Source organism: Pristiophorus japonicus, chromosome 15 (genome assembly GCF_044704955.1).
Source record: "Pristiophorus japonicus isolate sPriJap1 chromosome 15, sPriJap1.hap1, whole genome shotgun sequence".
Taxonomy (NCBI): Eukaryota; Metazoa; Chordata; class Chondrichthyes; family Pristiophoridae; genus Pristiophorus; species Pristiophorus japonicus.
This window is the reverse complement of record NC_091991.1, coordinates 104,391,722-104,419,028: the sequence shown is the minus strand read 5'-3', so window position 1 is coordinate 104,419,028 and position 27,307 is coordinate 104,391,722. Positions and strand designations below refer to the sequence as shown.

Below are 27,307 nucleotides of genomic sequence, written 5' to 3'. Positions count from 1 at the left end.
AAAATAGTTATCAAGTAGCTGGTTGAAAATCTGTTGAAGGGTATGATAGGTCTCCCAAGCATTCTTAGAGTATCCTGATGACTTAATGTCACCTGTGGCCTGTCAGAGTGAAGTCGGCTCAAGGGAAACAGCTGATTGGTGAGTAGCCGGGGAGTGTTTTTGTCTTCTAGTTTTAAGTTTAGTTCATAGTCCAATAGAGGCATGGCAGGGCAGCACAGTCCCGTGGAGTGTACATCCTGTGGCATGTGGGAACTCCTGGATGCTTCGCGCGGCCGGGGCGACCACATGTGCAGGAAGTGTCGCCAGCTATGGCAACTCGAGCTTTGGGTTTCGGAGCTTGAGCGGCAGCTGGACTCACTGCAGTGCATCTGCGAGGCTGAGAACTTTGTGGATAGCATGTTTCTAAAATGGCAGGGGGATGGGAACCTATGCAGAGAGTCAGAGGGAAGTAGAATGGGGGCAGAAGCAAAAGATAGAAAGAAGAAAAGTAAAAGTGGAGGGCAGAGAAACCCAAAGCAAAAAGGGCCACATTACAGCAAAATTCTAAAGGGGCAAAGGGTGTTAAAAAGACAAGCCTGAAGGCTCTGTGCCTCAACGCGAGGAGTATTCGGAATAAGGTGGACGAATTAACTGCGCAGATAGCAGTTAACGGATATGATGTAATTGGTATCACGGAGACATGGCTCCAGGGTGATCAAGGCTGGGAACTCAACATCCAGGGGTATTCAACAATTAGGAAGGATAGACAGAAAGGAAAAGGAGGTGGGGTGGCGTTGCTGGTTAAAGAGGAAATTAATGCAACAGTAAGGAAGGACATTAGCCTGGATGATGTGAAATCTGTATGGGTGGAGCTGCGGAATACCAAAAAGCAGAAAACGCGAGTGGGAGTTGTGTACAGGCCACCAAACAGTAGTAGTGAGGTTGGGGACAGCATCAAACAAGAAATTAGGGATGCGTGTAATAAAGGTACAACAGTTATCATGGGCGACTTTAATCTACATATTGATTGGGCTAACCAAACTGGTAGCAATATGGTGGAGGAAGATTTCCTGGAGTGTATTAGGGATGGTTTTCTAGACCAATATGTCAAGGAATCGACTAGAGGGCTGGCCATCTTAGACTGAGTGATGTGCATTGAGAAAGGACAAACTAACAATCTTGTTGTGCGAGGCCCCTTGGGGAAGAGTGACCATAATATGATAGAATTTTTTATTAAGATGGAGAGTGACACAGTTAATTCAGAGACTAGGGTCCTGAACTTAAGGAAAGGTAACTTCAATGGTATGAGACGTGAATTGGCTAGAATAGACTGGCGAGTGATACTGAAAGGTTGACGGTGGATATGCAATGGCAAACATTTAAAGATCACATGGATGAACTTCAACAATTGTATATCCCTGTCTGGAGTAAAAATAAAACGGGATGGTGGCTCAACCGTGGCTAACAAGGGAAATTAAGGATAGTGTTAAATCCAAGGAAGAGGCATATAAATTGTCCAGAAAAAGCAACAAACCTGAGGACTGGGAGAATTTTGTAATACAGCAAAAGAGGACAAAAGGTTTAATTAGAAGGGGGAAAATAGAATATGAGAGGAAGCTTGCTGGGAACATAAAAACTGACTGCAAATAGATATGTGAAGAGAAAAAGATTAGTGAAAACAAACGTAGGTCCCTTGCAGTCAGATTCAGGTGAATTTATAATGGGGAACAAAGAAATGGCGGACCAGTTAAACAAATACTTTGGTTCTGTCTTCACGAAGGAAGACACAAATAACCTTCTGGAAATACTAGGGGACCGAGGGTCTAGTGAGAAGGAGGAACTGAAAGAAATCCTTATTAGGCGGGAAATTGTGTTAGGGAAATTGATGGGATTGAAGGCCGCTAAATCCCCGGGGCCCGATAGTCTGCATCCCAGAGTACTTAAGGAAGTAGCCCTAGAAATAATGGATGCATTGCTGATCATTTTCTAACAGTCTATCGACTCTAGATCGGTTCCTATGGACTGGAGGGTAGCTAATGTAACAGCATTTTTTAAGAAAGGAGGGAGAGAGAAAACGGGTAATTACAGACCGGTTAGCCTGACATCAGTAGTGGGGAAAATGTTGGAATCAATTATTAAAGATGAAATAGCAGCACATTTGGAAAGCAGTGACGGGATCGGTCCAAGTCAGCATGGAATTATGAAATGGAAATCCTGCTTGACAAATGTTCTAGAATTTTTTGAGGATGTAACTAGTAGAGTGGACAAGGAAGAACCAGTGGATGTGGTGTATTTGGTCTTTCAAAAGGCTTTTGATAAGATCCCACACAAGAGATTGGTGTGCAAAATTAAAGCACATGGTATTGGGGGTAATGTACTGACGTGGATAGAGAACTGGTTGGCAGACAGGAAGCAGAGAGTCGGGATAAACGGGTCCTTTTCAGAATGGCAGGCAGTGACTAGTGGGGTGCCGCAGGGTTCAGTGCTGATTTGGATTTGGATGAGGGAATTGAGTGTAATATCTCCAAGTTTGCAGATGACACTAAACTGGGTGGCGGTATGAGCTGTGAGGAGGACGCTAAAAGGCTGCAGGGTGACTTGGACAGGTTAGGTGAGTGGGCAAACGCATGGCAGATGCAGTATAATGTGGATAAATGTGAGGTTATCCACTTTGGTGGCAAAAACACAAAGGCAGAATATTATCTGAATGGTGGCAGATTAGGAAAAGGGCAGGTGCAACGAGACCTGGGTGTCATGGTACATCAGTCATTGAAAGTTGGCATGCAGGTACAGCAGGCGGTGAAGAAGGCAAATGGTATGTTGCCTTCATAGCTAGGGGATTTGAGTATAAGAGTAGGAAGGTCTTACTGCACTTGTACAGGGCCTTAGTGAGGCCTCACCTGGAATATTGTGTTCAGTTTTGGTCTCCTAATCTGAGGAAGGACGTTCTTGCTATTGAGGGAGTACAGCAAAGGTTCACCAGACTGTTTCCCGGGGTGGCTGGACTGACATATGAGGAGAGACTGGATCGACTGGGCTGTATTCACTGGAGTTTAGAAGGATGAGCGGGGATCTCATAGAAACATATAAAATTCTCATGGGACTGGACAGGTTAGATGCAGGAAGAATGTTCCCAATGTTGGGGAAGTCCAGAACCAGGGGTCATAGTCTAAGGATAAGGGGTAGGTCATTTAGGACCGAGATGAGGAGAAACTTCTTCACTCAGAGAGTTGTTAACCTGTGGAATTCCCTGCAGCAGAGAGTTGTTGAGGCCAGTTCATTGGAAATATTCAAGAGGGAGTTAGATATGGCCCTTATGGCTAAAGGGATCAAGGGGTATGAAGAGAAAGCAGGAAAGTGGCACTGAGGTGAATGCTCAACCATGATCTTATTGAATGGTGGTGCAGGCTTGAAGGGCCGAATGGCCTATTCCTGCACCTATGTTCTATGTTTCTAGAGGTGGTCACTGCACAGCTTAAGAGTGTGCAGGCAGAGAGGGAATGGTCGACCGCCAGACAGAAGAGGAGGACCAGGCAGGTAGTACAGGAGTCCCCTGGGTACATCTTGCTCTTCAACCAGTATTCTGTTCTGAGTACCAGTGTTCCTCTGGGGAGTGCAGCCAGAGTCAATTCCACGGCACCATGGGTGGCTCAGCTGCATGGGGGGGAAGGAAGAAGAGTGGAAGAGCAATAGTGGTAGGGGATTCAATAGTTAGGGGAGCAAACAGGCGTTTCTGCGGTCACAGATGTGACTCCAGGATGGTATGTTGCCTCCCTGGTGCCAGGGTTAAGGATGTCACCGACATAAGAACATAAGAAATAGGAGCAGGTGTAGGCCATTTGGCCCCTTGAGCCTGCCCCCCATTTAATAAGATCATGGCTGATCTGATCATGGACTCAGTTCCACTTCCCTGCCCGCTCCCCATTATTCTTTATTGTCTTTTCACTTAAAAATCTGTCTATCTCCGCCTTAAATCGAGTATCCCAGCCTCCACAGCTCTCTGGGGCAGAGAATTCTACAGATTTACAACCCTCTGAGAGAAGAAATTCCTCCTTATCTCAGTTTTAAATGGGCGGCCCCTTATTCTGAGACTGTGCCCCCTAGTTTTAGTTTCCCCTATGAGTGGAAATATCCTCTGTGCATCCACTTTGTCGAGCCCCCTCATCTTACATGTTTCGATAAGATCATCTTTCATTCTTTTGAAGTACAATGAGTATAGTCCCAACCTACTCAACCTATCTTCATGTCAACCCCCTCATCTCCGGAATCAACCGAGTGAACCTTCTCTGAACAGCCTCTAATGCAAGTATATCCTTCCTTAAATACGGAGACCAAAACTGTACGCAGTACTCCAGGTGTGGCCTCACCAATACCCAGTACAGTTGTAGCAGTACTTCTCTGCTTTTATACTCCATCTCCCTTGCAATAAAGACCAACATTGCATTTGCCTTCCTGATTATTTTCTGTACCTACATACTAACTTTGTGTTTCATGCACAAGGACCCCCAGGTCTCTCTCTACTGCAGCACTTTGCAATTTTTCTCCATTTAAATTATAATTTGCTTTTCTATTTTTTTATGCCAAAGTGGATAACCTCACATTTTCCCAATTATACTCCGTCTGCCAAATTTGTGCCCGCTCACTGAGCCTGTCTATATCCCTTTGCAGATTGTTTGTGTCCTCCTCACAATTTACCTTCCAATCTATTTTTATTTCATCAGCAAACCTGGCTACATTACACACTGTCCCTTCATCCCAGTCATTAGTATAGATTGTAAATAGTTGAGGCCCCAGCACCGATCCCTGCAGCACCCCACTAGCTACTGTTTGCGAACCGGAAAATAACCCGTTTATCCCGACTCTCTGTTTTCTGTTAGTTAGCCAATTCTCTATCCATGCTAATATATTACCCCCAGAAGTCGTGATCCATATTGGTACCAATGACATAGATAGGAAGAGGGATGAGGTCCTGCAAGCAGATTTTAGGGAGCTAGGAGAGAGATTAAAAAAGTGGACCTCAAAAATAATAGTCTCCCGATTACTCCCGGTGCCACGTGCTAGTGAGTACAGAAATAGGAGGATAGAGCAGATGAATGCATGGCTGGAGAGCTGGTGCAGGAGGGAAGGCTTTAGATTTCTGGGGGTGGTGGGACCTGTACATGCCGGACGGGTTGCACCTCAACAGAGCCGGGATCAGTATCCTCGCAGGGGGTGGGGGCAGAGGGGGAGGTTTGCTAGTGTTGTTGCGGAGTGTTTAAACTAACTTAGCGGGGGATGGGAACCTGAGAATAGATTCAGAAGGGAGAAAAGAAAAGCTGGTATTGGAAAGCAGAAAAGTAAAAAATGAATTTGGCGAGCAGAGGAAACAAAGGCTCGAAAATAGACAACACGGAACTTTGGCTGAACAGTGCTCAATGGAATACACCTCAATGCAAGGAGTCCAGGAAATAAGGCAGAGGAGCTGAGAGCACAGATAGACACTTGGGAATATGATATTATAGCTATTACAAAGATGTAGCTTAAAGAAGGGTAGGTATGGCAGCTCAACATTCCTGGTTACAGGATTTTCAGATGGGATAGCGAGGGGGTAAAAAAGGAGGGGGGTCATAGTATTGATTAACAAAATAATTACAGCTGTCAGGAGGGATGATACGTTAGGAGGCTGATCCAATGAGGCCATATGGATTGAATTGAAGAAATTAAAAGGGGCGATCACACTGCTGGGAGTGTACTATAGAACCCCAAACAGCCACAGGGAGATAGAAGAGCAAATATGTAAGCAAATTTCTGAAGTGCAAAAACTATAGGGCAATAATAGTAGGGGATTTCAACTACCCTAATATTAACTGGGATAGAATTAGTGTGAAAGGTACAGAGGGCATGGAGTTCCTAAAATGCATTCAGGAGAACTTTTTTAGCCAGTATGTAACAAGCCCAACGAGGGAGGGGCGGTTTTGGGGAATGTAGCTGGGCAGGTGGGAGAGCATTTTGGTGCCAGTGACCATAATTCAGTCAGATTTAGGTTAGTTATGGAAAAGGACAAAGATAGACCGGGAATAAAAGTTCTCAATTAGGGAAAAGCCAATTTTGCTGAGCTGAGATGGGATTTGGCCAAAGTGGACTGGAACAGCTGCTTGAAGGTAAATCAGTGTCAGAGCAGTGGGAGGCATTCAAGGAGGAGATCCTGAGGGTAGAGAGCGAGTATGTTCCCTTAAATAAAAAGGGTGAGACTAACAAATCGAGAGCCCCCTGGATGTCAAGGGGCATACAGGGTAGGATAAAGAAAAAAAGTGAGGTTTATGACAGATTCCGAGGGCTCAATACTGCAGAAACACGAGAGGAGTGTAGAAAGTGCAGGGGTTGAAATTAAAAAGGAAATTAGGAAAGCAAAGAGAGAGCATGAAAACATTTTAGCAAGAAAAATCAGGGAAAATCCAAAGATATTTTGTGAATACTTTTAAGAGCAAGTGGATAACTAAATAAATAGTAGGGCCTACTAGAGACCATAAAGGTAATGTGTGTGTGGAGGTGGAAGATGTGGGTATGGTTCTTGATGAATACTTTGCATCTGTTTTCACGCAAGAGAGGGGCGATGCAGACATTGTAGTTAAGGAGGAGTGTGAAATATTAGATGAAGTAAACATAGTGAGAGAGGAAGTGTTAAGGAGTTTAAGCAGTTTTGAAAGTGGATAAATCCCCAAGCCTGGATGAAATGTATCCCAGGCTGTTAAGAGAAGCAAAAGAGGAAATAGCAGAGGTTCTGACCATCATTTTCCAACCCTCTCTGGCTACAGGTGTGGTGCCAGAGGACTGGAGGACTGCTAATGTTGTACCTTTGTTTAAAAAGGGAGAAAGGGATCAACTGAGTAATTACAGGCCAGTCAGCCGAACCTCGGTGGTGGGAAAATTATTGGAAAAAATTCTGAGGGACAGGATTAAACTTCATTTAGAAAGATTAATCAAGGACAGGCGGATTTGTTAAGGAAAGGTAGTATCTGATTAAATTGATTGAATTTTTGGAGAAGGTAACAGAGGGTCGATGAGGGCATTGCGTATGATGTGGTGTATATGGATTATAGCAAAGCTTTTGATAAAGTCCCACATGGCAGACTGGTCACGAAAGTAAAAGCCCATGGGATCCAGGGCAAAGTGGCAAATTGGATCCAAAATTGGCTCAGAGGCAGGAAGCAAAGGATAATGGTTGATGGGTGTTTTGTGACTGGAAGGCTGTTTCCAGTGGGGTTCCACAGGGCTCAGTACTGGGTCTATATCAATGATATAGACTTGAATGTAGCGGGTATGATTAAGAAGTTTACAGATGATACAACAATTGGCTGTATGGTTGATAATGAAGACGAAAGCTGCGGACTGCAGAAAGATTTCAATGAACTGGTCAGGTGGGCAGAACCATGGGAAATGGAATTCAATCCGGAGAAGTGTGAGATAATGCATTTGGGGAGGGCTAACAAGGCAAGGGAATACACATTAAATGGTAGGACACTGAAACGTGTAGAGGAACAAAGGTGGACCTTGGAGTGCAGGTCCACAGATCCCTGAAGGTAGCAGGCCAGGTAGATAAGGTGGTTAAGAAGGCAAAAGGGATACTTGCCTTTATTGGCCGAGGCATGGAATACAAGAGCAGGGAGGCTATGCTTGAATTGTATAAAACACTAGTTAGGCCGCAGCTGGAGTACTGCGTTCAGTTCTGGTCACCACATTACAGGAAAGTTGTGATTGCACTAGAGAGGATACGGAGGAGATTTACGAGGTTGTTGCCTGGACTGGAAAATTTTGGCTATGAGGAAAGACTGGATAGGTTGATCTGTTTTCTTTGGAACAGAGGAGGCGGAGGGGAGACCTTATTGAGGTGTATAAAATTATGAGGGGCCAAGATAGAGTGGATAGGAAGGCCCTATTTCCCTTAGCAGACAGGTCAACAACCAGGGGGCATAGATTTAAAGTAATTGGGAGGAGGTTTAGAGGGGATTTGAGGGGAAATTTCTTCACCGAGGGTGGTAGGAGTCTGGAACTCACTGCCTGAAAGGATGGTAGAGGCAGAAACCCTCACCACACTTGAAATGCCGTAACCTACAAGGCTACGAACCAAGAGCTGGAAAGTGGGATTAGGCTGGATAGTTCTGTCGGCCGGCGCGGACACGATGGGCCGAAATGGCCTCCTTCCGTGCTGTAAGTTTCTTTAATTCTATGAATGATGTTGTCACGCAGTTACCTTTTAGAGCATCAGAGACATATTAAAACTTTATCTTGGAAGTTTTGCTTTTGATTAATCAACATCAGGTGATGTTGGGGTGGAGGGTGGGGTTGACGTCAGCATAGATTCTTTGAAACGTGTTCTATAAGATGAATTATGATGAGTTGAATTGGCTTTTTGTTATTCCATCTATCCCTCTTAAGAGGGTGACAGTGCAGCCTCTGGCTATCTGAAGGGGTATGGTCTATGTTTCTGCTATTTCTTGGCAGAACATATATTTGGGCCCTACAACTAAAGGATTCCCCTCCCAAGTCCGATATTCTGCCCCTCTTTCCAATGTCCTGACTGAGATTGGAAAAGCTTCATCTCTGAGGACCCACATGTACATGTGTACACAGGCACACGTACACACACGCGTCAGCATGCGCACACGTGTGCAGGTATACACGTGCACATTTGCCATGCAGAAGAGCTGGCAGTTGCAAAACAGGTGTTAGTGCCACTGGTGGGAGGGCGTGATTACAGAATGACAAATTTACATAGACAATTTCCATTCTAAATGTGGACACAGGAGTTTATAATGCAATAGTTGACACAGGAAGTGCATACAGGTGTAAGACTTTTGCATAAGAGCGTAAGAATTAAGAGCAGGTGCAGGCCATACAGCCCTTTAGGCCCGCTCCGCCATTCAGTAAGATCATGGCCGATGTTCGATCTCAACTCCATTATCTCACCCGATCCCCATATCCCTTTATTTCCCCAAGCCCAAAAATCAATCTGTCTCACCCTTGAATATACTCAACAACTCCACATTCACAGCCCTTTAGGGGTAGAGAATTCATAAGATTTATAACACTCTGAGTGAAAAAATTTCTCCTCATCTCAGTCTTAAATGGCTGACCCCTTATCCTGGGACTATGCCCCTTAGTTCTAAACTCCCCAGCCCGGGGGAAACAACCTCTCAGCATCAACCCTGTCAATCCCCCTCAGAATCTTATATGTTTCAGTCAGCTCACTTCTCATTCTTCTAAACTCCAGAAGATATAATTTATAATTTTAATTTATAATGGGGAACAAAGAAATGGCAGACCAGTTGAACAAATACTTTGGTTCTGTCTTCACAAAGGAAGACACAAATAACCTTCTGGAAGTAATAGGGGTCCGAAGGTCTAGTGAGAAAGAGGAACTGAACAATATCCTTATTAGGCGGGAAATTGTATTGGGGAAATTGATGGGATTGAAGGCCGATAAATCCCCAGGGACTGATAGTCTATATCCCAGAGTACTTAAGGAAGTGGCCCTAGAAATAGTGGATGCATTGGTAATAATTTTCCAACAGTCTATCGACTCTGGATCAGTTCCTATGGACTGGAAGGTTGCTAATGTAACACCACTTTTTAAAAAAGGAGGGAGAAAGAAAACGGGTAATTATAGATCGGTTAGCCTGACATCAGTAGTGGGGAAATGTTGGAATCAATCATTAAGGATGAAATAGCAGCGCATTTGGAAAGCAGTGATAGGATTGGCCCAAGTCAGCATGGATTTATGAAGGCGAAATCATGCTTAACAAATCTTCTGGAATTTTTTGAGGATGTAATTAGTAGAGTGGATAAGGGCGAACCAGTGGATGTGGTGTATTTGGACTTTCAAAAGGCTTTTGACAAGGCCCCGCACAAGAGATTGGTGTGCAAAATCAAAGCACATGGTATTGGGGGTAATGTTCTGACGTGGATAGAGAACTGGTTGGCAGACAGGAAGCAGAGAGTCGGGATTAACTGGTCCTTTTCAGAATGGCAGGCAGTGACTAGTGGAGTGCTGCAGGGCTCAGTGCTGGGACCCCAGCTCTTTTCAATATATATTAATGATTTAGATGATGGAATTGAGTATAATATCTCCAAGTTTGCAGATGACACTAAACTGGGTGGCGGTGTGAGCTGTGAGGAGGACGCTAAGAGGCTGGAGGGTGACTTGGACAGGATATGCGAGTGGGCAAATACATGGCAGATGCAGTATAATGTGTATAAATGTGAGGTTATCCACTTTGGTGGCAAAAACACGAAGGCAGAATATTATCTGAATGACGGCAGATTAGGAAAGGGGGAGGTGCAGCGAGACCTGGGTGTCATGGTTGATCAGTCATTGAAGGTTGGCATGCAGGTACAGCAGGCGATGAAGAAGGCAAATGGCATGTTGGCCTTCATAGCAAGGGGATTTGAGTATAGGAGCAGGGAGGTCTTACTGCAGTTGTACAGGGCCTTGGTGAGGCCCCACCTGGAATATTGTGTTCAGTTTTGGTCCCCTAATCTGAGGAAGGACGTTCTTGCTATTGAGGGAGTGCAGCGAAGGTTCACCAGACTGATTCTCGGGATGGCAGGACTGACGTGTGAGGAGAGACTGGATCGACTGGGCCTGTATTCACTGGAGTTTAGAAAGATGAGAGGGGATCTCATAGAAACATATAAAATTCTCATGGGACTGGACAGGTTAGATGCAGGAAGAATGTTCCCGATGTTGGAGAAGTCTAGAACCAGGGGACACAGTCTAAGGATAAGGGGTAGGCCATTTAGGACTGAGATGAGGAGAAACTTCTTTATTCAGAGTTGTTAACCTGTGGAATTCCCTGCCGCAGAAAGTTGTTGATGCCACTTCATTGGATATATTCAAGAGGGAGTTAGATATGGCCCTTGCAGCTAAAGGGATCAAGGGGTATGGAGAGAAAGTAGGAATGGGGTACTGAAGGAATGATCAGTCATGATCTTATTGAATGGTGGTGCAGGCTCGAAGGGCCGGATGGCCTACTCCTGTACCTATTTTCTATGTTTCTATATAGGCCAAGTCTACTCCATCTCTCCACAGGATATATGGGACAGAAGCAGGCCATTTGGTTCAACCAGTTCATGCCGGCGTTTATGCTCCACTCGAGCCTCCTCCTGTGTTTGTTTCCTCAGCTAAATCTATCAGCATAACCCTCAATCCCCTTCTCCCTCATATCCTTGTCTGGCCTCCCCTTAAATGCATCAATACTATTTGCTTCAACCACTCCTTGTGGTAGCAATTTCCACATTCTCACCACTCTCTGGGTAAAGAAGTTTCTTCTGAATTCCCTATAGGATTTCTTGATGACTCTTAGATTGATGGCTTTTAGTTATGCTCTTCCCCACAAGTGGAAACATTCTCTCTATTCATTCTATCAAAACATTTCATCATTTTAAAGACCTCTATTAGGTCACCCCTCAGCCTTCTCTTTTCAAGAAAAAAGGGCCGCAGCCTGTTCATCCTTTCCTGATGTGTATACTTTTGCATATCTGGTATCATCCTTGTAAATCTTCTCTACACCCTCTCCAATGACTCGATATCCTTTTTATAATATGGCAACCAGAACTGCATGCAATGTGGTCTAAACAAGGTTTGATGTCTTAGCATAACTTCTCTACTTTTCAATTCTATACCTCTAGAAATAAACGCTAGCGCTTGGTTTGTTTTTTTATGGCCTTGCTAACCTGTGTCGATACTGTTAGTGATTTGTATATTTGTACACCGAATTCCCTTTGTTCCTCTACCCCACCGAGACTCTCACCCTCTAAATAATAAGTGATCTTCCTATTCTTCCTCCCAAAATGTCATACCTCAAATGTTGAACTTCATTTGCCAATTATTTTCCCATTCTGCAAGTTTATTAATGTCCTTCTGTAATGTGTTGCAGCCCTCCTCAGTTTTGACTATCCCCCAATTTGGTGTTATCCGCAAATTTAGAAATTGTGTTTTTGATTCCAGTCTAAATCGTTAATATAAATTGTGAACAACAGTGGTCCCAGCACTGATTGTTGTGGAACACCACTACCCACCTTCTGCTTCTGTGAATAGCTACCCTTTACTCCTACTCTCTGCTTTCTGTCTTGAAGCCAGCTAGCGATCCATTCTGCTACTTGCCCCCTGACTCTAGCTCAATCTAGTGAATCTTTGTTGCACCGCCTCCAAGGCAAGTATGTCCTTCCTTAGATAAGGAGACCAAAACTGTGCGCAGTACTCCAGGTGTGGTACAATTGTAGCAAGACTTCCTTTCTCTTGTACGCCAAACCTCTTGCAATAAAGGCCAACATGCCATTTGCCTTCCTAATTTCATGCTGTAGCTGCATGCTAACTCTCTGTGTTTCCTGTACGAGGGCACATAACTCTCTGAACACCAACATTTAATAGTTTCTTACCATTTAAAACATAGTCCGTTTTTCTATTCTTCCTACCAAATTGAATAACCTCACATTTCCCCACATTATAGTCCATCTGCCACCTTATTGCCCACTCACTTAACCTGTCTATATCCCTTTTCAAACGTTTTGTGTTCTCCTCACAGCTTACTTTCCCACCCATCTTTGTATCACCAGCAAACTTGGATACACTGCACTCGGTCCCTTCATCGAGGTCATTAATATAGATTGTAAATTTCTGCATCCCACTAGTTACAGCATGCCAACGCGAAAATGACCCATTCATCCCTACTCTCTGTTTTCTGTCCGTTTACCAATCCTCTAACCATCTAATATATTACCCCCAACCCCATGAGCCCTTCTCTTGCGTAGCAACCTTTTATGTGGCACCTTATTGAATGTCTATTGGAAATCCAAATATACTACATCTACTGGTTCCCCTTTATCTACCCTGCCAGTTACATCCTCAAAAAACTCTTAATAAATTTGTCAAACACGATTACCCTTTCATAAAACCATGTTGACTCTGCCTAATCATATTATGATTTTCTAAGTGCCTTATTGCTACTTCCTTTATAATGGATTCTAGTATTTTCCCGATAACCAATCTGTAGTTCCCTGTTTTTTCTCTCCCTCCTTTCTTGAATAGCAGGGTTACGTTTGCTACCTTCCAATCTGCTGAGATCGTTCGAGAATGTAAGGAATTTTGGAAAATCACAACCATTGTATCCACTATCTCTGCAACCATCTCTTTTAGAACGCTGCGATGTAGGCCATCAGATCCAGGGGATTTGTCGGCTTCAAGTCCCGTTGGTTCCTCAAGTACTCTTTCTGTACTGATATTAATTACTTTTAAGTTCCTCACTCTTATTAGCCCCTTGATTCCCCATTATTTTTGGTATACTTTGTGTCTTCTACTGTGAAGATGGGTACAAAATATTTATTGAAAGTCTCTGCCATTTCCTTATTCCCCATTCTAATTTCACCTGTCTTAGCCTCTAAGGGACCAACGCTTACTTTAGCTACTCTCTCCCTTTTTGCATACATGTAGAAGCTCTTACTATCTGTTTTTATATTTCTTCTCGTTTACTCTCATTCTATTTTCTCACTTTTTAATTCATTTTTTGGTCATCCTTTGCTGGTTTCTAAAGCTCTCCCAATCCTCAGGCTCGCTACATTATAAGCCTCTTTAGTTAACCACTTTTCCTGTGGAGTTTTTATTTCTCAATGGAGTAGATTATAGATACAGCTATTAATATAACGGATGCTTTGACCTGTATTGATGGAGTTTGTACAGTTCTGGCCATTATCCAAAGAGAAATGTCATTATTAAAAATTACCGAAAAAGTCAGATAAACTACAATTTCTCTGCAAAGTACTGAATGTAAATAGTTTTTAATACTCCTTTTGCAGGAAACCTTTTGAACAGTTTGATGGGTGCAGGGGATGAGGACGAGGTGGATGGAGAAGGACCAGAAGATGTCAATCCTATTGATCTGGACTAAGAAAATGAACTTTCTGATGGAAAGGTCTAAAGACAATATTCCACTGAGGTGTCTAAAGAATGATCTGCTTATCCAAGAAATAAAAACAGCTACACAGTGGGACATTTTACCTGACGGTTTCACATCTGAGCATCTGCAGAGGGTTCTCTTTCCCTTTCTACTGAAGGAGGTGCAAAGGATGGTTCCTATTACTGTCTATATTGGGAATGCTGTATTATTTATGTTAGTAGATATTTCATGGTTTAAAGAACTGGTTCCAATTGGCTGTGTGTTGACTGATGTAATAAGTTTTGTCTTTCTAGATTATTTTACATAAGATATGAATACTTTACGGCTCTGTACTGGTACACATGGCACTACATGGATGGCCTCGGCTGTGTGATGTAAAACCATACACAAGATGCTTATTACTTAGCAAGTTCTGCCAACAGGAGCGGAGGCGTCTCAAATTGCTAAAACTAGCTCTCGTTTAACACGTCAGAATGGTTGTCAATAGGAACAAAAGAAAAGCTGTAAGGATCAGCAGCACTTGATTTAATTTGACACAATTGGTGTAGCTGTTGCACACAGATTACAAAGGATCATGCACAAAATGGGCTTAATTATTCCTGAACCAATAAACAACATTAAAGAAGATTGTTGTCACCCTTATTTTATTTGAGGTGGTAATTTAGATTCTAATATGTGAATTGCATACAACTACCATTGTAAATACTTTGTTGGGTCTGATTCTGCATGTTAAAGCTTTGCATGCCAGAAACCTAAATCGTTTTTAAGTATTACATTTCTAGTGCTATAACTTGTTAAAATGTGTATAATGATTCCATAATCAGGAACTGGGTTTGTCATGTGGCGGAATAGAAACATAGAAAATAGGTGCAGGAGTAGGCCCTTCGAGCCTGCACCACCATTCAATAAGATCATGGCTGATCATTCCTTCAGTACCCCTTTCCTGCTTTCTCTCCATACCCCTTGATCCCCTTAACCGTTAGGGCCATATCTAACTCCCTCTTGAATGTATCCAATGTACTGGCATCAACAACTCTCTGTGGCAGGGAATTCCACAGGTTAACAACTCTCTGAGTGAATAAGTTTCTCCTCATCTCAGTCCTATATGGCTTACCCCTTATCCTAAGACTGTGACCCCTGGTTCTGGACTTCCCCAACATTGGGAACATTCTTCCCGCATCTAACCTGTCCAGTCCCGTCAGAATCTTATATGTTTCTATGAGATACCTGAGATCAGACCTGATGAAATTGGAGCTAGTAACACACAAAGTTTAGAGTAATTGTACATAATGCTTTATAGATCTGGTAACTGTATCTAACTGTTTTTCCACCAAGCGCGCTCTGTAATTCATGGCCTTTGAAACGTTCACAAAGGTTAAATCTAAAGGCAGAGTCCAGAATGGCTTCCTCTACTTAAGTGATATTTTTGTGCATAAGTTGGACTGTTGCTTTTTTAATACCTGTATTTATCATTAAAGAAAAATAATGAGTCCATTTGGTACAAAGTCAGAACTTTGCCTTGCGATGCAATGTTAGCGCCTTTTGTTTAAACATAATGAAGCTCGCTCTTAACTCTAGTTAAATATTGACGTGGGATACTGAGGTGTAAAACATAGGGCTCTCCGTGGTACGTTGTATGTGAAATAAGAATCTAATATTTCCAAGCTTGTCGCACTTTGCTTTATTTAAAATTGAGCATCTGACAAATCATTTGTTTCGAACAGAGTGCGTGGGGGAAAAAGGCTTTGTTAAACTTTATGACCAGTGTAGAATTAACATGTCAGAGGCATACAGGTCCAATCTAGCTAGCTTCCACGGGAATAGTTTTTGTATGATGCTTGCATTCCTCCGTATTAAAGGCTGTCCTGTGCAAGCACTGTTGACATTTAGATTTGTCCTTCAAAGATTCAACATTTGACAGAAACATCTTTGAGCACATCTACTGAATGAGGCAATGCATTGAACAAAATCGTTCAACTCAGTGCAGGATGATTTTGTAGTGTTTTGATTTTTTTGCACATTGATCTCTGTTAAATCACAGCTTAACTCAAAATTTTTTCTAAAAACATGGATCTGTCCTAAACTGTCAAACTGGAAAATGCAGATGCTGTCTTCAACCATGCTCTTATGGGAAAATGGCAGCTTGATTGAGCAATGTGTCAAATGTAAGCTTTGGTTTGAACATAAGAATCGTACAGCACAGAAGGGGGCCGTTTGGCCCATAGTGCCCATGCTGGCTCTTTGCAAGAGCGATCCAGTTAGAACATAAGAAATAGGAGCAATTAGTCCCACTGTTATAGAATGTATCTTGTGCAAATTTAGTCAAATCTGTGACAGCCAATCAGAATAAATAGCAGCACCAAGGCACTAAACAGTATTTTATTTCCAAATACAATTTACAAATTGGAAAGTAGTTTTTTTTTTAAATGGACAAATATAGAGAAAAATTGAGTGTTGCTCATTGAATGAAAATGTTTCCTGGTTTATAATTGTTACAGGATTCTGACCGCATGGCATGCTGGACGTGTGTTACCTTTATTTGCTCAGTTGCCCAGAAATATTTGAGTGGAGGAAGCACAGTGGAAAGCCAACCCGTCTCAGCACAGCAGACGGTTCGATGCTGATTTGCTCAAGGTGAGTCGCAACTTCTAACCAGAGGTGAATTAGAAACTTTTCATCGGTTAATGACATCCAACACTTCGTTCCATGACTACAATTTGCAGGTCAACTGAGGCTGATGCAATTTTCAGCAAAGTGAAATTGTATTCTGAAAGCTTGACTAGATAATACAAATAATCTTAAGGGAAGGGGATTAAATGGCAGCCTTTTAAACAACGGAATAGTTGTTGAGCAATGTGGTTCATTGTCACACTGCCTTGTTTCTTGCATTCTCTGTTTAAAGGGGTAACATGCCAGCTCAATCCTCGGTGTCACTGACTGACACCATCTGAATGGGCTGTAGACCAGTAACTGGGAACCTAAGATAACTGGTCAACTTTTGTATATCATTTAATTTCAGGGTATATATCTTTTTGTGAGGGCAACTTATCCTTGCCTCTTAAAGATGAGTGAGTGGACACCAGTGTCTCTCTCTCTCTCTCTCTCTCCTGTCCCACAGACTCCCCTGCCCCCTCCCCCCCCCCCCCCCAAGTCTCTCCCCTGCCCCCTCAGAGTCTCCCCCTGACCCCCACAGTCGTCGTCCGCTGCCCCCCCAGTGTCTCCTCCCCCCTGGCCCCCCCAGTGTCTCCTCCCCCCTGGCCCCCCCAGTGTCTCCTCCCCCCTGGCCCCTCCCCCCAGTGTCTCCTCCCCCCTGACCCCCCCAGTGTCTCCTCCCCCCTGGCCCCCCCAGTGTCTCTCCCCCCTGGCCCCTCCCCCCAGTGTCTCTCCCCCCCTGCCCCTCCCCCCAGTGTCTCTCCCCCCTGCCCCTCTCCCCAGTGTCTCTCCCCCCTGCCCCTCTCCCCAGTGTCTCTCCCCCCTGCCCCTCCCCCCAGTGTCTCTCCCCCCTGCACCCCCCCCCCCCCAGTGTCTCTCCCTCCTGCCCCCTCCCAGTGTCTCTTCCCCCTGCCCCCCCCCCCGGCCCCCTCCGGTGTCTCTCCCCCCTGCCCCCCCAGTGTCTCTCCCCCCGTCCCCCCACTGTGTCTCTTCCCCCCTGCCCCTCAGACTGCCACCACTGTTGCCTCCAGGAGGCAAGTGAATATATTCCGAGCCTCATTCTTTGAATTGAAAGTTGGCTCACATGCTCGTTAAAGACTGATAAAAGCAGTAAAGATTTGCATTTATTCAGCACCTTATCAGGTCACTTCGAACTATCTCAGTATCTCACACATAAGAACATAAGAACTAGGAACAGGAGTAGGCCATCTAGCCCCTCGAGCCTGCTCCGCCATTCAATAAGATCATGGCTGATCTGGTCGTGGACTCAGCTCCACTTACCCGCCCCCTCCCCGTAACCCTTAATTCCCTTATTGCTTAAAAATCTATCTATCTTTGACTTGAAAACATTCAATGAGCCAGCCTCAACTGCTTCCTTGGGCAGAGAATTCCACAGATTCACAACCCTCTGGGAGAAGAAATTCTTTCTCAACTTGGTTTTAAATTGGCTTCTCCGTATTTTGAGGCTGTGCCCCCTAGTTCTAGTCTCCCCCACCAATGGAAACAACCTCGCTGCCTCTATCTTATCTATCCCTTTCATGATTTTAAATGTTTCTATAAGATCACCCCTCATCCTTCTGAACTCCAAGGAGTAAAGACCCAGTCTACTCAATCTATCATCATAAGGTAACCCCCTCATTTCTTGAATCAGCCTAGTGAATCGTCTCTGTACCCCTTCCAAAGCTAGTATATCCTTTCTTAAGTAAGGTGACCAAAACTGCACGCAGTACTCCAGGTGCGGCCTTACCAATACCCTATACAGTTGCAGCAACACCTCCCTGCTTTTGTACTCCATCCCTCTCGTAATGAAGGCCAACATTCCATTTGCCTTCCTGATTACCTGCTGCACCTGCAAACTAACCTTTTGGGATTCATGCACAAGGATCCCCAGGTCCCTCTGCATCACAGCATGTTGTAATTTCTCCCCATTCAAATAATATTCCCTTTTACTGTTTTTTTTCCCAAGGTGGATGACCTCACACTTTCCGACATTGTATTCCATCTGCCAAACCTTAGCCCATTCGCTTAACCTATCCAAATCTCCTTGTAGCCTCTCTGAGTCCTCTACACAACCTGCTTTCCCACTAATCTTAGTGAGGTCATTTATGTATATTGTAAACAGTTGTGGTCCCAGTACTGATCCCTGTGGCACACCACTAACCACTGATTTCCAACCGGAAAAGGACCCATTTATCCCGACTTTCTGTTCGCCAGCCAATTCTCTATCCATGCTAATACATTTCCTCTGACTCCGCGTACCTTTATCTTCTGCAGTAACCTTTTGTGTGGCACCTTATCGAATGCCTTTTGGAAATCTAAATACACCACATCCATCGGTACACCTCTATCCACCATGCTCGTTATATCCTCAAAGAATTCCAGTAAGTTAGTTAAACATGATTTCCCCTTCATGAATCCATGCTGCGTCTGCTTGATTGCACTATTCCTATCTAGATGTCCCGCTATTTCTTCCTTAATGATAGTTTCAAGCATTTTCCCCACTACAGATGTTAAACTAACCGGCCTATAGTTACCTGCCTTTTGCCTGCCCCCTTTTTTAAACAGAGTCGTTACATTAGCTGCTCTCCAATCCGCTGGTACCTCCCCAGAGTCCAGAGAATTTTGGTAGATTATAACAAATGCATCTGCTATAACTTGCGCCATCTCTTTTAATACCCTGGGATGCAGTTCATCAGGACCAGGGGACTTGTCTACCTTCAGTCCCATTAGTCTGTCCAGCACTACCTCCCTAGTGATAGTGATCATCTCAAGGTCCTCCCTTCCCACATTCCTGTGACCAGCAATTTTTGGCATGGTTTTTGTGTCTTCCACTGTGAAGACGGAAGCAAAATAATTGTTTACGGTCTCAGCCATTTCCACAATTCCCATTATTAAATCCCCCTCTTCATCTTCTAAGGGACCAACATTTACTTTAGTCACTCTTTTCCGTTTTATATATCGGTAAAAGCTTTTACTATCTGTTTTTATGTTTTGCGCAAGTTTACCTTCGCAATCTATCTTCCCTTTCTTTATTGTTTTTTTAGTCATTCTTTGCTGTTGCTTAAAATCTTCCCAATCCTCTAGTTTCCCACTAACCTTGGCCACCTTATACGCATTGGTCTTTGATTTGATACTTTCCTTTATTTCCTTGGTTATCCACGGCTGGTTATCTCTTTTGCCGCCCTTTTTCACTGGAATATATTTTTGTTGCGCATTATGAAAGAGCTCCTTAAAAGTCCTCCACTGTTCCTCAATTGTGCCACCGTTTAGTCCTTGTTTCCAGTCTACTTTAGCCAACTCTGCCCTCATCCCACTGTAGTCCCCTTTGTTTAAGCATGGTACGCTCGTTTCTGACACAACTTCCTCATCCTCAATCTGTGTTACAAATTCAACCATATTGTGATCACTCATTCCGAGAGGATCTTTTATGAGGAGATCGTTTATTTTTCCTGTCTCGTTACACAGGACCAGATCCAAAATGGCTTGCTCCCTTGTTGGCTCTGTTACATACTATTCTAAGAAACAATCCCGTATGCATTCTATGAATTCCTCCTCCAGGCTACCCCCTGCGATTTGATTTGATCAATCGATATGTAGGTTAAAATCCCCCATAACTACTGCAGTTCCTTTTTCACATGCCTCCATTATTCCCTTGATTATTGTCCACCCCACCATGAAGTTATTATTTGGGGGCCTATAAACTACGCTGACCAGTGACTTTTTCCCCTTACTATCTCCAATCTCCACCCACAATGATTCAACATTTTGTTCATTGGAGCCAATATCATCCCTCACAACTGCCCTGATATCATCCCTTATTAACAGAGCTACCCCACCTCCCTTCCCTTCCTGCCTATCTTTCCGAATCGTCAGATACCCCTGTACTGGCCACCTTGCAACCATGTCTCTGTAATGGCCACCAAATCATACCCATTTGTAATGATTTGTGCCGTCAACTCATTTACTTTATTTCTAATGCTGCGTGCATTTAGGTAGAGTGTTTTCATCCTAGTTTTTAAACCATGATTTTTAGTTTTTACCCCTCCTGCAGCCCTTTTATATTCAGTTGCCCTTTTTGTTTCTTGCCTTTGGTTTCTCTGCCCTCCACTTTTACTCATCTCTTTTCTGTCTTTTGTTTTTGTCTCCTTTTTGTTTCCCTCTGTCTCCCTGTATTGGTTCCCATCCCCCTGCCATATTAGTTTAACTCCTCACCAACAGCACTAGCAAACACTCCCCCTAGGACATTGGTTCCGTTCCTGCCGAAGTGCAGACCGTCCGGTTTGTACTGGTCCCACCTCCCCCAGAACCTGTTCCAATGCCCCACGAATTTGAATCCCTCCCTGCTGCACCACTGCTCAAGCCACACATTGGATGACTGTTGGTATCTGTTGTGTAGGTAAATTCGGCAGTAATGTTGTGCACGGCAAAACTCCACATGAACAGCCATGAGCTAAATGAGTGTTGATTTATTTGATTGGTTGAAGGTGGAATGGTGGCCATGACAACAGGAGAGCACACTGCTCTTTAAATAGTACCATTACATCTTTAAAATCCACCCGAACAGATAGTAGGCTTTAGGTTAACTTCTCATTAAAACAACAGCACTGCAATGAAACATTGTTCTGCATCAACTGGGGAGGGTGGTGCAATCTGTTTTATATTGCATCATTTTAAAACAACTACTATTGAGATGAAAAAAGAAGTCTTGTATTTTTATAGCTCCTTTCACAACCTCAGGATATCCCAAAGCACGATACACCCATTGAAATACTTTTAAAGTGTAGTCACTTGTAATGGAGGAATCTGACTTCCTTCGTTAGGACTGAAATAGCTGGAGTGGGTGGTGCAGTGAGTTAACATATTGCTCTTTCACTTCTGAGGAACCCGTGTTTGAATTCAGCTTACACTCATGGGATTTTTTGCGCAAATCCATTGGCACCAACGTCAGTGTTCTCGCTCAGGCCAACATCCCCAGCGGCCACATCGTCCGCATGCCTGACACAAGACTCCCAAAACAAGCACTCTACTCAGAGCTTCAACACGGCAAGTGAGCCCGAGGTGAATAGCGGAAACGCTTCAAGCCTCAAAGCCTCCCTGAAAAAATGTAACGTCCCCACGGACACCTGGGAATCCCTGGCCCAAGACCATCCAAAGTGGAGGAAAAGCATCCGGGAGGGCACTGAACACCTCGAGTCTCTGCCGAGAGCAGGCTGAAGCCAAGCAGCGACACCAAGCACCCCAGCCACCGTTCCTCCAACCACTGTCTGTCCCACCTGTGACAGAGACTGTAGGGTCCGTATTGGACTCCTCAGTCACCTGAGAACTCACTTTTAGAGTGGAAGCAAGTCATCCTTGACTCCGAGGGACTGCCTATGATGATGATGACACTGATGGGTACTGCTATACAGGAATTGTTGGACAAATAAAGAGCAAGGTCCATCTCGTTTGCCGCCTTCCATCGTGGTCGCCACATAATAATGGAGCTGTTAACGAATCCCAGCAATCAATTAGTCTGCAACAGTTGCAGGCAGTGTAAGCCCTTAATTTGGAACCGTCTCACGTAGTGAGGTCACAGGGTTACTGGTGTGGGGAAATACCAGAAACCTGTGAAAATGGTGCTGTTGAGGTTGGCTATGAGATGTATTGTCGAGTACAGTTGAGGATTTTGTGGATGTCTATCCTGAGCTGCATCTTCCCTGGGAGCCTGATGTTGGCGCTGAGTGTCTAAAATGGGAAAGATTTCATTTCCCAGCATTAACAGCCCTCATAAGCACAAAAAACCCTAAATAGTCATCCTCCAAGAAAACAGATCATTTCAGCCTGTACTATCTGTTTTATAATGTGGAAGATGCCTGTGCGTGAATTCTTTTAATGTGGGGTCGCCGTTGCACACCAGCCACCACACGGGCTTGACAGAGCAAGGTCTTGGTCCAGTGGCAAGGGGATCCAAGATGACTGGAGACCAGCTCTGCTGTGTTTTATAGTAATGAAATATGCTCCTACATTAATGGTTTCCAAAAGATTCATTCACGGGATGTAGGTGTTGCTGGGAAGGCCAGCATGTATTGGCCTAGTGCCCTGTTGAGCCGCCGCCTTGAACCGCTGCAGTCCGTGTGGTGAAGGTGCTCCCACAGTGCTGTTAGGGAGGGAGTTCCAGGACTTTGATCCTATGACGATGAAGAAATGGCCGATATAAGTCAGGATGGTGTGCAACTTGGAGGTGATGGTGTTCCCAATTAATAAAATATTAAGCCATACATTTCTCAAAAGAAATGTTTCAGTGACACTGAAAGCAGAATAAATATCTTTGGAGCATGTAGTTGTGCCTTTACTACAGTGTCCTTTCTTTAAAGACTCAATCCATGTTGAAAGGAAGTTAAAGTTGGTCTGAAGGAATAGCATGCAATCACTACAATACAACTTGTCTCATTTGTGCAACATGATCAAGACCTTTTTAATTGAAAGGAACCAACATACAAAGTCCACTCTGGGACATCATGATAACTTTTTATAAGTTTCATTTCAGCACTATTTTCTCCACTGCACATTATGCATACCATATTAAAATAACACAAATGGAATGGACATGAACACGTTTATGCTTCAAATAATCCTATGCTTTGTATTACTCCTCGTAATTATCAGGATTCTAATTTTTGGTTATCCACTTAGTTTTTTTGCTAACATTCCTATTCAAGTATAGTGCCTGCTATTTTAACTTACTAGTAGTGAGTAGATTAGTTCTGCTCCTCTACAGTCCAATGCGTACTTCATTTTAATTGTTAGCAGCATAACGTTTAATATTTCCATAAAACATACAAGTTACCATAAGGACCAACTTCAAAAATCCCAATGACTACGGAAGAAGAGGAAGAAACCAACTGCAGGTCATGTTACTCCCAATATATTATTCTTTAGCTGCAATTCAGTTTGACATACTGGCCGTGAATACATTATATTATTCAGGGAGATGTGGGGTGGGGGAAGATAGGCTGTAACAGCACAAATTGCACATATCATTTCAAAGCAATACATAAATTAGATTCTGAAAACTTCATTCTGCATTTGAAATCAAGAATATAACTTGGACCATTTTTTTCCTTCACTGAATTCACATGAACTGGTACAGAGAAAGGACCTTTCTGCCCTGACAAATCTGCTGAGTCTCCTGTCATGGAGTGCTGAGATACACGGTTGACAAGTGTGCTGTCAGTGAAGCAGCTTCTCTCTGTCAGTTGACATAATCCAATAATCACACCATCAAACTGTTACAATGGACCCCACACTTTCCCTTCAAAGATTGGAACAACCATATACATAGAATTCTTCCACTGACCTCTTTGTGAAAAAACATTACATCCACTACACAATCATGTTTAGTCTCGAGACCGTTCTGTATGTAACAAGCTTGCTGTACCTTAATAGAGATTGTGTGTGGATGTTATTTTGCCAGGTACCTTAGGGATGGCTTACTGTTTGGGTTGAGATTACATTTGAGAAAAGATTACTGGTCCCATTGTTGAGGTGCACGTTAAAGACTGCATTTAGTGTAATATTTAATGCTCCTATACTTTATTACTGTACACTGGTGAATAGAAATGGATACATATGGTTGGAGTTCATTCACAAATTTGCAAAATAAATTTCAGATTTTTTCGTCAGTTCTAAAAAAAAATGCGAATTAAAAAGCTGAGAATACAATTCTTCAGAAATTGTAACGGAAAGGCTTTTTACATTGTTTACCATGATAATTATATATTACACTATAATCTGGCACAATCATCACAGAACACAACATATCACTAAAATGTAACTTTAAACTGAGCAGTACAGAGTAATTAATTATCATTGAACTAAATGGAGAACACACCCCTTTAGAGAACACCCGGTGAACACTGCTAAACACACAATTTAATTCAAGCAGTATCTTTGTACAGAAGAAAGCGGAATCACTGAGACGACAGGCTGGCTTTTATCAAGTGACAATAATTTCAGCTTCACTAACACTGCTGTTTCTCCCTTTGACAGTCTGGAGAAAATGTCGCATTTAGGAGAAATAAAGCAATTTCAAGTTTTGTAGGTGAGTGGTCACAATCACAACTAACACAACAAATCTGTATGGACATTGGAAAAGGTTTTTCATGTAGAATCACTGCTGGTTAAAGTCTGTACAGCTCATTTTAATTTTTACTTCATACACTTAAATACAGTTGTTTGAAGACTATAAGAACAATGCGTATTTCTCATTACTGACCAACAGAGAATTGGCACGTGACCAGCAGTGGAAAGTTAGAGGCGGGTACATAAAAAACTCCAGCTTTTCATGTGGTTGTATTTATAGTGTCCGATTGTGGGGTTAAATATTAATGAATAAAAATACTCATGCAGTGTTGTCGTGTGAATGGAACCTGAAGTTCTGACAGTTGCCCCAAATGCCAAGGTAAAATTCATGCTCTTAATTTTACAGTTTAGCGACATGCACATCACTTTCAACTTCACTTTCTGCCACAGTCCAGTTTTCTTCTGGTGGTCACACCTCATCCTGGAAACTGGAGGGGTTGCGGGGGGGGGCAGGGGAGACAGACTGCTGCACAAACACCGAACAATTCATATTTCCAAAAGAACAGTGATGAGCAGGTGATGTCGTAAATGTGCCCACGGCCTCGGGAGGCCAGGTCCTTCTATGGTTTGTGTTTAAAATGTGCTTCCACTGTAAAATAAAAACAAAGGGCGGAGGTCATTTTGTTGTAAATGCATCTTTGACAAAGGCTTCATGTTTTAAACCATTGAGTCCTTTGGTCTAAAAACAGAGCGCTGGAAATACTCAGCGGGGCAAGCAGTATCTGTGGAGAGAGAAACATTTCAGATCGGGGACCTTTCATCAGAACTGGAAGATGTTCGAGCTGAGCAGCTTTTGAGCAAGTACAGAGCCTGGGAAAGGAGGGACAGGGAAGGAACAAAAGGGAGAGAGAGCTCTGTGAAAAGGTGGAGGGCAGAAGTGATTCATTGACAAAATGATGATTATGCAAGGCAAAAAGGTACACACACACAATGGGATGATGGTGGTCTGTCCTTTTTCTGAATCTTCTGCAGTCTAATTGGTCAACATTGAAGTTTCATTTCCTGCAAATTAATTGAGCCATGTTGTTGCTTAAAATAATATATATAAAAAGCTAATTCCCTCGGGTCCATGGGGATTATTAAGGGGAATGGGTGTGCTGGTGCATGAGATGGAGCTGGGTTCTTTACTCCTCTGTGTAGATTATCTCTTATTTAAATTTCTCAGGAAAACATTTTAAACAAATGCAAGAAATGGGAAAAGAGACAGGAACTTGGATACTCTGCTATGGGAGATCTTCACTCCTGCATTGTTTCACAACAATCTCCAACAGGTTGGTATCAAATTCCTCTCTTCCCTATGTTTCCCCTGGCTGTAGAGTCTAGAACTGGAGGGCATAGTCTCAGGATAAGGGGTTGGCCATTTAAGGCTGAGATGAGATATTTCTTCAGTCAGAGGGTTGGTGAATCTTTGGAAGTTTCCGCCCGAAAGGGCTGTGGGTGCAGAGTCGTTGAGTATATTCAGGGCTGAGATCGATAGATGTTTGGACTCTCGGGGAATCAAGGGATCTGGGGATCAGGCGGGAAAGTGGAGTTGAGGTTGAAGATCAGCCATGATCTTATTGAATGGCGGAGCAGGCTCGAGGGGCCAAATTGCGTACTCCTGCTCCTATTTCTTCTGTTATGTTAATCGAGGACACATACACTAAAAGAGAGGACAAATTTCAGAAGAATACAATAGAAATAGAAATTTACAGCACGGAAAAAGGCCATTTCGGCGCATCGTGTCCGCACCGGCCGACCAAGAGCTATCCAGCCTAATCCCACTTTCCAGCTCTTGGTCTGTAGCCCTGTAGGTTACGGCCCTTCAAGTGCACATTCAAATACTTTTTAAATGTGGTGAGGGTTTCTGCCTCTACCACCCTTTCAGGCAGTGAGTTCCAGACCCCCACCACCCTCTGGGTGAAGAAATTTCTCCTCTAAATCTACCACCAATAATTTTAAATCTATGCCCCCTGGTTGTTGACCCCTCTACTGAGGGAAATAGGTCCTTCCTATCCACTCTATCCAGGCCCCTCATAATTGTATACACCTCAGTAAGGTCTCTCCTCAGCCTCCTCTGTTCCAAAGAAAAACAAACCCAGCAGATCCATTCTTTCCTCACAACTAAAATTCTCCAGTCCAGGCAATATCCTCGTAGATCTCCTGTATACCCTCTCTAGTGCAATCACATCTTTGCTGTCATGTGGTGACCAGAACTGCACACAGTGCTCCAGCCTCTGTACCCTGCAGTTGCTGCAAAACTGAAACCAAAAAAGTTGAAACCGCAGGAAAAGCAAAGTAGGTGTGTCAGCATCTGTCAAGTCAGAAACAGTCAAGCTTAATGTGGGTGTCGACCATACTTCAAAGGACAGTTTGTGTTACAAAGTTTGATTTGAAAGCATGAAGCATTTGTTAGAGGCGAGTGTATGAATGATTTAAAAGGGATCTGTTGGTGCATGCATGGAATTATTCAGCACTGTGCCTATATTAATCTTCTGCGTTTTAGGCTGGGCCTGTTCCAGAATTATTCCATATTAATGTAGAGAGTTGGAGAGCAGTCAGATTGACCCCAACTACTTGAAAGTGTATAAATCTAATGACAGAAACTCCCATATTTGTCACAACCTTTTATAGCATTTAGAATC

The 27,307-nt window shown here is 43.4% G+C and overlaps 2 protein-coding genes and 1 long non-coding RNA gene across 4 annotated transcripts in view; 2 read left to right on the top strand and 1 right to left on the bottom strand.

Annotated features, from left to right (window-relative positions):
• The window catches only part of get4 (guided entry of tail-anchored proteins factor 4), a 76,388-nt gene extending 61,853 nt beyond the window's left edge, over positions 1 to 14,535 (top strand). The window contains exon 9 of the mRNA XM_070900745.1: positions 13,810 to 14,535. Coding sequence (XP_070756846.1) covers positions 13,810 to 13,901 — 92 coding nt within the window. The 3' untranslated portion in view covers positions 13,902 to 14,535. The remainder of the gene's footprint in view (positions 1 to 13,809) is intronic.
• The window catches only part of LOC139280933 (arf-GAP with dual PH domain-containing protein 1-like), a 728,784-nt gene that overhangs the window by 3,656 nt on the left and 697,821 nt on the right, over positions 1 to 27,307 (bottom strand). Inside the window, exon 11 of one of the 2 annotated variants that reach the window (XM_070900743.1) lies at positions 23,002 to 25,272. The exons of the other annotated variant lie outside the window; for it this stretch is intronic. Within the exon in view, the coding sequence (XP_070756844.1) occupies positions 25,244 to 25,272 (29 nt within the window). The 3' untranslated portion in view covers positions 23,002 to 25,243. Of the gene's footprint in view, positions 1 to 23,001; positions 25,273 to 27,307 lie in introns of those variants that run through there. 2 annotated transcript variants of the gene reach the window in all.
• LOC139280935 (uncharacterized) lies at positions 16,445 to 25,947 on the top strand. Its single transcript, XR_011596794.1, has 3 exons — positions 16,445 to 16,544; positions 24,591 to 24,642; positions 25,849 to 25,947. It is a non-coding gene; the product is annotated as an uncharacterized lncRNA (long non-coding RNA).